The sequence below is a fragment of the Camarhynchus parvulus genome, chromosome 7 (assembly GCF_901933205.1).
Source record: "Camarhynchus parvulus chromosome 7, STF_HiC, whole genome shotgun sequence".
Classification (NCBI taxonomy): Eukaryota; Metazoa; Chordata; class Aves; order Passeriformes; family Thraupidae; genus Camarhynchus; species Camarhynchus parvulus.
Window position 1 is genome coordinate 37,545,530 of NC_044577.1, and position 12,488 is coordinate 37,558,017.

Here is a 12,488-nt window from a genome sequence, read left to right on the forward strand (position 1 = left end):
CCCAGTACAATTTAACCACCGAAAAGGAGGAGTTTGGTTCTGGACAGCCCAGCCCCGAGTGGGCTCACAGTCCTGATGCTGTAAACTGGAGCTGGGTTAGAGGTGGCAAAATCAGATTAGTGAAATAAAGCAAACATACATTGCTTTGCTGATATGACACCGTGTCATCATTTGAGTGACTTGTTCTGTTTCTAATCTGGCTTTTTACTGGGGAATGTCACTGTGTTTCTCAAACATGCCACATAATTGGATAATCAGTGACCCCACAGGGAAAACGCAGTGTAAAAAGAACAAGATGATCAGACTCCACCACTGAGCACTAAATAAATGATCAAAAGGGAATGAATGAAGTGACAATCCTTGCACACAGCTAAGTGAGGATCTAGTTCACCAAACTCCTAACAGCCATAAATCAGCAAGGCATAGGAGTCACCATTTTTCAGAGCAGGAGCTGTAGTAATCAGCTTGCATGCCTCGATTTCAGAAAATGAGAGCAGCAAGAAGCAACATCCATCTGAAAGAATACCACAGGCTAGGATGTAGATTTTTAGCCTCAATCTGAACTCTTGGCCCTGAAGGATTAATGTCAGGCTGTCCTTGTCAGCATTAACATCCAAGCAGCAACACTGAGTCAGACCAAAAGGTCTCTCTAGCCCAGTGACCTGGTTTCAGAAGTGACTAAGAGCCCAGGGATAATTAAAAGAAGGCAATCATGAGACTCTGCCCACCCCCCAAATTCCTGCTGCCTCCAGCTGCTGCAGTTCCTGGGCCCCCCAGGCCCGCAGCAGCCCTGTCTCAGTATTCCATAGCACTGCATCCAGTGAGGGGTCGGAACAGCCTTATCCTTATGCAGGCAGAAAGAACAGGTGCTTCAAAAAGGGGATTTTTGTGAGAAACCTCACAGGTAATTAACATTAAGCTAGACTCCATGATCTACCATTGAAAAAATCAGTAATCCTCCCCTGTGAGTCCTGGCACACCTCAGTGTGAGGTGACACCGGGACATGTCACTTCAGTGACAGTAGGGAGACAGTTCTAAGAGCTGCGATTCTGCTTTGTAACGTTTAACTTTGGGTATTTCTGCCATGCAGGCTGGTGAACAGACAGAGGTTTGCCTGCAGAGCGGAGGATGAGGCAGGGTGAGATCCCCCTGGTCAGGGATCACTCCAGGGCCGGGAGCAGCCCCAGCCCCGGGCAGCTCCTCCCTGCCGCAGCTGCAGCCGCAGCGCCGGCAGCTCCCGCTGGTTTGTATTCCTCTGATGGCCAGCTAGCCACGAACCTCCGCACTGCTCAGAACAGGGAGAAGTTTTTGTGGGAGATCCTTTGGGGAGCAATCAGCTGGAGAGAGAGCTACAAGTAGTTTATTGTAAGTAGGGACAAACCGACTGCCAGTGCCTTGGTTTGTCAGCTGTGCCAAAATTTGTCAGCTGTGCTGAGATTTTGTCAGCTGCTCATAGAAAAATAGTGAAAAAAAAAACCCAACCAAAAAACCCAAAACAGCATGACCCAGCCCAGCGTATTCATAGCCACCAAACACATGGAGAATTTCAACATATCCTGCCGAGTGAATCTGAGGTGTCACCTCACTTACACTTCTGTAAAATTCCAGAAGGGAATATCTCATCTGAAACAAGTCTGAAAAGTGCCAACACATTTGACATGAACATTTAAAGTATTATCAAGTTTCTGCACTGTCAAGATATTGACAAACATTTGCCAGGCTGAACGCCTGACCCACATTTTAAATGTAGAGCTTGGTTTTCTTGTATGCAGCATTGTAGCAGAGCCCAGCACAATCTCTGTTTTGTTTCAGAGCTGAAACACAGCAATTGTCTCACCCGCACAGCCCCGAGGCAGCTGCTTCCTTTGGAACAGATTTACCCAGCACTAATCCCTGGCTTTACACACTCCAAGGAATACAAACAGCTCCAGGGGAAGCTCCCGCTCCCCGCTGCGATCCCGCAGATCCCTCGCTGCAGCAGCGGGCACCGGCGCTGGGCACCGGCACTGCTGCCGCGGCCATCGGCGGGCACACACAGTGCCACCGTGACAGAGTGCCACAATGCCACCGCACAGTGCCACCGTGCCACCATACACACAGTGCCACTGTGACAGAGTGCCCCAATGCCACCACACACACAGTGCCACCGTGACAGAGTGCCACAATGCCACCGCACAGTGCCACCGTGCCACCATACACACAGTGCCACTGTGACAGAGTGCCCCAATGCCACCACACACACAGTGCCACCGTGACAGAGTGCCACAATGCCACCACACAGTGCCGCCGTGACAGAGTGCCCCAATGCCACCGTGACAGAGGGCCCCAATGCCACCACACAGTGCCACCGTGCCACCATACACACAGTGCCACCGCACACACAGTGCCACCATGACAGAGTGCCACAATGCCACCACACACACAGTGCCGCCGTGACAGAGTGCCCCAATGCCACCACACAGTGCCACCATTCCACCACACCACACACAGTGCCACCACAAACACGCAGTGCCACTGTGCCACCACACAGTGCCACCACACAGTGCCACCACACAGTGCCACCACACCACACACACACAGTGCCACCAGGTGAGAAGCCCGGCCGCTGCTGTCCCCGGAGGCGCTGCCCTTGCAGCAGCACAAACAGCCTGGCAGGGCCCTGGAAGAGGAATCCACCCTGAATCTGCTCCGCTCTGTCCTGCTCTCCCATTCCTTTGAAAGGATGCTGCACAGGATCCAGTGCTGAGTCTGCAATGCTCCATTCATCCTTCAGTCATTTAAATAATTTAGACTCCCTTGGAAATTGTGGAAAAAAATATAATAGTGCTTAGAGAATCATTCTAACACACATCAGTCCAAGCCCATAATCTGTGGGATAATTCAGACCTGGGTATTCCCCAAGCACAAAAATTTGTGTTTCAGCAACGTTTAAATAAAATTAAATTAAATTATAAAATATTGTAATCCTGTATAAGGCTTGAAAACAAACCCAAGATCTTCTTCCATTTCTAAAAGCAATGACTACTGCAATGTGCATTCTAGTGTGAATGAAAATAGCACAGAATAGACCAGACCAGAACATTATCTTATTTTAAAGTTTCTGTTTTGAACATTTTATGTACATTTTCCAAATTCTCTGTTCTGGACAGTCTGAAGTATTAAAAAATGGGATGTGCAATGCCAGAGTAGTATTAACTGAAGGTTTCTTTACTGTACAATCAACATACAATGACAGAGGAAGTGAAGTGGCCAAGTGACCAAGCTATTGTGTTATCAGAGAATCACGTGCTACTGAGCAACTTCTCAAACCACAAAAATAAGAAAAGAATGTATTGCAGGAGGACATGTGGTCTCTCTGGGTACAGAGCAGTGACAAGAACTGCAAAGGCTTTGTTAGGGCTGTATTAACCAGGAGAGCACAGGGCATGCATACCAAGGTCGAGGGCCTGTCACTCCATTTCTGACTGCATTATCTGTGCCAGTTGGATCACAGGTAGCATGATGAATTATGGAACACTTCAATCACAAGGCTGCATCCTTGCAAACTCATAGGATATCTCCATGCAAATTAGCCAATATAAATGTAATGAGTTGAGTTTTACAAACCCATACCTTGGAAGCAAGCAATGCTATAAGAACAAAGTGTTTCTTTTTTTAAAATTGAAAACTCATTTTTAATCCTGTTGTGGATGAAATCACTTGAACATAAATGAGCAACACATTAAAAATTTGGAGACCAGAAGGCAAACAAAAGTCACCAAGGTCTAGTTTTAAATCAAAAGCCTGAGGTGATTGCTGGTGGTTCATTTATGATTCCTCCATTTCCAGTTCTCAGGGCTGGCCCAAACTGGGTCTGTGGCCCTGCAGCCCCTTACAGCCCCAGCAGATTCCTGCCCCACCAGCAGCATGTCCCCAGCTCCATCCACTGCATTTTTCCCATCTAGAGGTCTCACCCTCCTTCCTTCCAAGTGCCACTGCACGTGTTCAGGCTACCACTGATTCTCTTTCATTACAAATATGGCATTTTATCTTTAAGTCCCAATATTATTTAATTATTGGTGCAAAATTAGCTAGTTCCAGACCCAAACTGACACCTAGCCTACGATCAGTGAAAATACTACAGCAGATTTTTCAACCATTTTCAGAAATTATGTTGTCTATATCCACATCTGTCTATTGTTCAGCAGTACAGATGCTGTGTGTGTCAAGGATTTTAACTTACGAATTTTCACCAAAATTGTGTTGATCATAAACTTTGACACAAATTTGATTAAAACTGCTAGAAAGACTTTGTACATTTTTACTGATTTAGCATTTGTCACAGGTTTTCGCATTGTGGTTGTTAAAACCTCTACTGTAAGAGAAACTGTAACAAAATATCAGAGAGCGCAGCAAAAGAAGTGCTTAAATTTGCCATTTGTGGCTCCATAAATCAAAACAATTTCCAATAAGTATCATGTTCTAACTAGGATGCTCCAGTAATAACACATATGTTTCAGGTACCACCAGAAGAGCACACAGAATATTTGTACAATCTGTACAATGGATAATTAGAGCATAACATCCCTTTCTATGGCAGCCAGCATCTTCAGCCTGTTTCAGCACACCAGACTCATTCAGCAGCAGAGACAGAACAAACACTATAGTATATGCGTACACCGAAAACTGATTTGGAAGCAACACGTGATTGTTTTACCAAAGAAATTCAGGGACCTTCCTGTTCTCCCCAGGCTACACACCACTCCACTGGCCTACCCCTTCTTAGTCTTTTGACAACCTGAAGCCATCCAAAGGAACATCAGGGATGGCAAAAACAAAGGCCATGCAATGTCTGCAACTCAGGACCTCCTAGACTCTAGACAGCCTCAGCAGAAAGGCTAAGCTTTATATTATTAATACACAGGTTTATTACACTTCTAGGTCATTATGAATACTGGTCTTTCAATATACACTTCCATTTACAGAAAAATCTCTCCTCCTCCTCCTATAGCTCTGAATCAGAGCTATATACATCTTTTATGTTTCTTTGTGATGACAATTAATGCAGTGATCCAAAATTTGTGAAAAGATTGGACATTTTTATCTGCTTGATTGACGAAAGCACTGGAGATGTGTCTTGGAAAAAGACTGTACTTCTCCGTCATAATCTTGCTAGCGTAATTACCATACAGAAGGAGCAATTTCCATTCCTGCAAGAGCATATGCAAAGGACATTTGATGCACACCAGATTGTTCGTTCCTTAATCCACCAAACACATTGCTTGTTATTTCAGCTGATAACTCTTGCAAGGCCTGCTTCACTGCAGCTGTGAGAGCACCCACTGTCCAAGGCCAGGGCCGGGCAGTGCCTCCCCTGCTTGCACAGAGCAGAGCCACAGCGAGTGGCACAGCCACCCACAGCACACCCCAGGTGCACAGCTCATCCCTGCACAGAACAGGGCAGTACCTGCACAGAGCCTCCCCAGAGCACACCCCAGGTGCACAGCTCATCCCTGCACAGGTGTGGCAGTACCTGGACAGAGCCTCCAGCTGCTGCTCCACCTCCTGGAGCTTGGCCCCGTAGCCCCTGGCGAGCTCCTGGTACTCCTCCATCAGCAAGGCCTGCAGGTCAGGGCAGGGGCACTCCAGCGACACCAGCTCGGGAGGAACTTCAAGGAAAAGCCCGTTTTTCTCTTCAGAAGAGTGCACCAATGCCTGTAATGAAGAAATGCTGCTCAGGGCACTACTCTGCATCATATTTACCCTCTCAATTTACTTCTACTTGAACTTATAAGGAAAAACTTACATTTTCTTTGTACTCTTCGAGCTCTCTTTCCAAAGCCACACTTTCAAGGATGAGACCTTCCAAAATTGCCTTCTGTTGATTCTTCATAAACTTGATCTATTTCATGAAACATGTCACTGTTACTCTTTCTCTTGCTACGATATGAAAACTCTTATTTAGAAACAGAGTCAGATTTCCAGCCCTGCACTGCTACGGTTTTAGACTTTGGTGAGCAGATTTACACCATGATAAGAAGGGGGGTTAATGGCACACTCTGCATGTGAGCTATAGTCTCAAAGTTCAACAAAAAAATAAATGAAAATGCTAAATTATGGTGATAGTAAATTGTAAAAATAAAGTTAAAACACGGACCTGCTGTAACACCTCAGCTGAATTGATCTTGGGCTTCTGACAAGATTCTTTTGAGAGGTAACGCTGCACTTGAGACAGTTTGAGTTTCAAATCCTCCTTCAGCTGCCAGACAGGAACTAAAGCGTTTGTTTGATAAGTGTCCCACTCCTTGGACAGTTTCTGCTCTGTAAGAACATAAGCTTTCTCAAACACACAAAAGATGTTACACAGCATGCACTATGTAAATCTAAACCTGTCAAGGAAGGGATTAAAAAACCCAAACAAACAATCAAGATAATGTTGATTATAAAAAAGTAATTAAGAAATTAATAAAAAATTCTTACCCAGTTCCCTCAAATCAAAAAAGAAGTTGCTCTTATTGCTTTCTTCATCAAGAAAAGTCTTCATTTCTTCTTCTGCTTTTTGCCTGAAGGAAATGAACATGCATTTTGCAGAAGGACTTAATTTCTTATTCATTAGATTTGCAAGAATGATGAGCCTCAAATACCCCAATAATTACATTAAAAAGGAGATTCCTTGCCTGGGAAGGTATGAAGTGAAGACCTTGGACACAAAGATGGTAAAGAAGCCACAAATGCTCTTGTTGAGTACACAGGGTAATGGACAAGGCCACTGTTGATGTCCCCTGTTATGTGACCTCAACACACAGCCTAGAGACAGCCTCTAAAGGAACTAAAAGGCATCTGGAAACTTTTGATACTCTTACAAAGACACAGGCTTCAGATGCTGCAGATCAACTGAACAGCTGTGAGAGCAGCATTCCTGCCCTCCCTGCCCTCAGGTGAGCTCTTCATGCCACAGACCCCTCTCCACGTGGATCACAAACCTTCATTCCCCACACAAAAACACCCTCAGAACAGGTATTATAATCTTTTTTTCTCAGAGTCCCTTGAACCAATTATGCCAGCCCAAAAACACTGTCTGTCTGCTGGTCTCTTTAGTAATCACTCATTAAGATTCCTCAGCCCTTACCTGCTCTCGCTCAGTCTTTTATACTCTTGCCGCCACACCTGACGATGCTGTTTCAGCAGCATTTGCTCTTTGCTGATTTTTGAAACTTGCTCTGCTTTTTTAATCTGCAGGGAAAATTAAAGGTTGTGATTTGAACATATTCAAGAGCTTTATCAAATGCCTTCACAAGGAAACTTTTAAATACAGAATGATGAACCTAATAGCTTTTTATAAACTGTGTTTTTCTAAAGAGCAATGGGGTCAAATGTAACCAATTTTCATTAAATAAGTTTGTTGCATTTCAAATCACGATTAATGAGAGGAGAAAGTAAAAATAAAAACCAGTCCATTTTCTTCTTTCCTGTCCCATCCCTATGTCTCTGGAAGTAAAGATGAGGAAGGATAAGCAGAAGAACAAAAAACATACTTTTTTACAGGTGGGAAGATGAAAGATGAAAATATGTCAAGAAAAAGAATTTCAAAATGTATTACTAAAAAAGAAGGTTTTTTACCAAATCTATCCAATTAGAGAGGCTCTCAAACAGAGGACTTCACAAAAACATTGCTTCACACTTTGGATAAAATAGGAATACCTGCTTTTGAAACAGATGGAGTTCCTGCTCAAACCAGAGGAAAGCCTGACAGGGGAAGGCTGCTGAAGTGGAACAGATGACTCTGGCCAGCCAACAGTGATGGAAAAAGGCTCAGAAGCCTGAGAGAAGTGGTTTCCTCTGACCCTCCTGCTGCCCTGTCTCTGGCCCTGGGTGCATGCTGAGGACAAAGCCCCTTCCCGCTTCCCTTGGGGCTCCCTCGCCATCCTTTCCCCCAGAGCTGCTCCCCAGCAGCTCCCACAGCTCCTGCACTGCCCCTTTGCCCTCCCCAGCTCCCCCTCACACAGACACACCGTCCTGTGGCAAAACAGCAGCCAGGCAAGAAAAATACATGGAGAGTCTTGTGTTCATTCATAACAGGGAGAAATGGACAAAGACCTCACTCCACATCCAGTTCAGCAAAGGAATGATGTTTCAGGTCAAAACTGCTGGGACTCCACTTGGTTCAGGTGGAAACAACCTGTCCTGCCCAGGGCAAAGCTGCTCAAAGCCACCAGGACCCCTCTGTGTCCACATGCACCAGAGCACTGAGAAAACACACCCAGAGACAGAGACGTGTCCCCAGCATGTCCCCTCTCCCGCCCCAGCTGGGCTGGGGACACCAGCAGGAAAAGGTGGAATTGTTCTTTGCAGCACTCACACACAGACAAGGAAGGGCTTGAAAACTCTGCAATCAGAGTTCCTCAGCCAGCCACCAACAAAGCTGAAATCTGCTCCAAACACAAACCCAGCTGGGATCAGCTGAGCCCAGAGCCTGGGGGTGAGCACACCTGAAATCCTGCTCCAGACACACAAACCCAGCTCAGGTAAGCTGAGCCCAGAGCCTGGGGGTGAGCACACCTGAAATCCTGCTCCAGACACAAACCCAGCTGGGGTCAGCTGAGCCCAGAGCCTGGGGGTGAGCACACCTGAAATCCTGCTCCAGACACACAAACCCAGCTCAGATAATCTGAGCCCAGAGCCTGGGGGTGAGCACACCTGAAATCCTGCTCCAGACACACAAACCCAGCTCAGGTAAGCTGAGCCCAGAGCCTGGGGGTGAGCTCACCTGAAATCCTGCTCCAGACACACAAACCCAGCTCAGGTAAGCTGAGCCCAGAGCCTGGGGTGAGCTCACCCGGCCCCAGGAAGAGCCCAGCTGGGAGGGCTGATCCTCCTGCCGGGCACCAGCCCTGCCTTGGGGCTGCTCCGGGGGGAGCAGCTGCGGAGGGGACGCTGTGTGCCCTGCCTGGGACACCAGGTGATACACGAGCTGCACTGGGCTCTGCTGCAGCTTGAACACACGAGTTCCACGCCTTCAATCACTTGCTACAATACTTTGGCATCAAAGATAATGTCTCGCTTTTACTGCTTACATATTTTCACACTCTAAAAGTTACTTATAGTTTCCTCTAGTTCATGAAACATATTACTGCTACTTCTTTCTCCTGTTACAATATGAAAACTCTTATACAAAATCAAAAAGTGTTAAGCAAACAGAATACTGTATTTAAAGCAATTTGAAAATAGCTACATCTGCAAACCAATTCTAAAACTAAGTGAAACAAAAGTTGAAATACCTTTATATGTAAAGTACAACATGCTCTTGAAATGATTTTATAGCAACAGCATTGCCATTTATGTATAACTACTGCAATATTACCTTTTTTCCCTGTTGGGCTGTCTTTTTATTTCTTAAGCAGTCAGCAGCTGATTTGCCATTTGTTTCTTTGGTTCTACCTCAAAGGAAGAGGAACCCAGTTCTTCAAAAGCTGAATGGCTTGGATCAGATGTGTTCCACCTACTACAACAAGCAGTAGGTGGAACACATCCTAGTCTCTCTGGAGTTTCCACCATACATATTTTACTACCTACTCAGTTGGAAAACACTTGAGAAAGTGAAAAAACAAAAGAAAGATGAAAAAATAACGCTTGAATGAATTCAGTAGAATTTGGTATTGCCAATCCATGACCAATATCTGCCAGAATTGTTGATATGATACCTACATGCACTAAAGAAGCAATATAGTAGTAATAATAATAATAATAATTTATTTATAATCTTTTTTTTCTCTCTCATTCACCCTTCTCTAGCATTAAATAAGGCTCCTCTTGTCTTTGCCCCTTGAGATGTTCTGCACCAATTTATACCTTTCTGTCTGCTCCACATTTACATTTTATGGCTATTAAACATTTTTAATCTTCTTTTTAAGAGCTACCTCCACTTGAGTTTTGGAAATCCTCACTTCATATCTTTTTGTTCGGCTTTTTTTTCTGGATTAGCCTTCCCTTCTCATTTAATCACACAAATTCTTCATTGCCCCCAGGATTATGTAATAAGTTTGGGTAAATTTCCTCAAGGCAGTAAAACACAAATTTTTCCTGTTTGTTGAGGAAGCAGAATCCACAAATACTTTGCATCCCTGATCTGAACAAAGTCCCCACATTGACATTAACACATCCAAATCCCAGTATAGCTGTGATAAACTTTCATATTTGACCCCCTCTGGCTGAAAGAAATATGGTCACTGAATTTCAAAAGCATACACAGCACAAATAAAAAAATCATACCTTTAACTGAATTTGTGCAGAGGCCATTTTTGCCTCTGCAGCAAGGTCATACAGATGTTTGTAGTCAACAGGTTTGTACTTCTGGCTGCAAAGAGCATTTCTGGCAGGAACCACCACATTGTCTAGTTATCATATAAAACACACAAGGACATTTCAATTTCTCGAGAAATAATTTAAGTGCAAGGCATAAAATGAAAGCTCTATAGACAGAAATCAGAACCAATGTTTTCAACACTAGAAGTTTTCATCCCAATATTGTTAGTTGGTGAATGACAATTTGAAACAAACATAAACTAACATACTACATCAAAATTATATAAGAAATAGTAACCAGTTGTCTGTTTACAAAAAGTTAAATTGACAAGTCTTTAGTTTACCTGTGAATTTAGTTATCAATTCATTTTAAACTGCATTTACAGGCATTGTAATAACTTCTTATACAGATATACCTAAGTTTCAATAAACGCATCCTTCTTGCACTGATTGGAAAACTGCCCCAATGTTTTTTGCAACCTGTGGGTTGAGCAACAGGAGTAGTTTTTTTCTGGAAGGTATAAAATTGAGGTACAATTACAATTGTAAATGAACTACCTGAACTTTTGCCCTAGCACTGTGAAGCCCTGGTGCACAGATACTCAGTCATTCCACACAAGCTAGGAGGCTTACAGGGATCAGGGATGGGCATTTCCTCACAACCTCTGCTTCAGTTTTCTTTGGTAGTGAAATTGGCCGTTATGTTTCACATTCCCTACTAAGCTCTGTGGCTGGAAGTGCTGACATGTGGTTTGACAGAGGGGTAAAAGGTAAAATAAATCCTGCAGAGCCATCCCACGGTCCTGTTCAAGCCTCCCCAGGATTCTCATTTGCTGCATGCCCACACAAAGCTGACAGCACCTCTCCAGAGGATGCCTCGCTGGGAAGGGCTTTCCAAGCCCCCTGCCCTGGGACAGGCAGAGACTGGGCACTGCGTGGAGGGGAGTAGCCCTGGGGAGAGCAACTCGGGGATCCTGTGGGCAAAACCATTGGGCATGAACTGGCAAGGAGCCCAGCAAGCCAGCCTGGGCCTGGCCTGCAGGAGAGGCAGCGTGGAGTTCAGCTGTTAATTCACTTCATGAATGGTGCCAGGGGAGGTGCTCTGCCCCTCTGCTCTGCACCTGGACCTGCAGAGACCAACACTGAGCTCCAGGACCCTGCCACAGGGGGACAAACCTGGCCCAGAGACCGTGGAAATGGGCTGGACCATTTCTCCTATTAAGACAGGCTGAGAGAGGAGGGGATGTTTGGCTTGAGGAGACTCAAGGGAAACTTTATTGCAGCCTCTTGGTATGTAAAGGGGGCTTCTATGGGAAACAGAAAGGCTCTTCACCAGGATCTGTGACAGCGAGAGGGACAGCAGGTGCAGCCTGAAAGGAGGGTGGGTACAGACAGGAACTAAAGAAGGAATTGCTCCTGGCAGGGTGGGCAGCCCTGGCACAGGGTGCCCAGAGCAGCTGGGGCTGCCCCTGGATCCCTGGCAGTGTCCCAGGCCAGGCTGGAGCACTGGGGCTGGAGCACCTGGGACAGTGGGAGGTGTCCCTGCCGTGGCAGGGGTGGCACTGGGTGGGCTTTGAGGTCCCTTCCAACTCAAACCATAACCAGGGTGCTGTAACAGCTCCTACATGAGGCTATTCATTGCAGAGTGTTTCATAAAGAGTCAAGAAAACAATTAAACACGATAGCATACATACCTCCACCACTAATCCTATGAGCTAAAAACAATGCTCCATGGTCCAGCTCATCCATTTTTATTTTTTTTGTATTTTTATACCTGTTGAGAAACAAACATAGGTTTTGAGAATACCAACGTTGTGGATGCAATCTAAAAACACTTTCAAAAATACCTATTGTTTTTTGAGAAGAGGTACATCTCACTAAAAATGTAATTAGACAGAAATTCCTCCAGTTTCTCTTTCACTTTAGGAGAGATTTCACACGCCTCATACCATTTAGCAGCCAGGAAAAGAAAATATTATTTCCTTGATGAATTTGTAATGCTGTGACATAGCTCATCTATTCTTTGCTTTATGCCTTTCAAAATATGAGCCCCTCAATCCAAATGTCAGATCAGGTTTTGAAGTGTTCTTTGCTTTATAGAAATTTAGCCTGAAGAGATCAATCTTTCCTTCTTTTGGAGACGGCCCAGGTCCCTTTAACCCCTCTGTAGTAACACCTGTGAAACCAGGGCAGTTGTTTGGGCAGC

At 45.0% G+C, this 12,488-nt stretch overlaps 1 protein-coding gene across 1 annotated transcript in view; it reads right to left on the bottom strand.

Moving 5' to 3' along the window:
• Nucleotides 1-12,488, bottom strand: part of CCDC148 (coiled-coil domain containing 148) — a 45,546-nt gene that overhangs the window by 22,146 nt on the left and 10,912 nt on the right. The window contains exons 2-8 of the mRNA XM_030952611.1: nt 11,977-12,056; nt 10,250-10,371; nt 7,110-7,213; nt 6,461-6,543; nt 6,138-6,301; nt 5,787-5,882; nt 5,514-5,695 (exon numbers count right to left, since the gene is read on the bottom strand). Of these exons, the coding sequence (XP_030808471.1) occupies nt 5,514-5,695; nt 5,787-5,882; nt 6,138-6,301; nt 6,461-6,543; nt 7,110-7,213; nt 10,250-10,371; nt 11,977-12,031 (806 nt within the window). The 5' untranslated portion in view covers nt 12,032-12,056. The remainder of the gene's footprint in view (nt 1-5,513; nt 5,696-5,786; nt 5,883-6,137; nt 6,302-6,460; nt 6,544-7,109; nt 7,214-10,249; nt 10,372-11,976; nt 12,057-12,488) is intronic.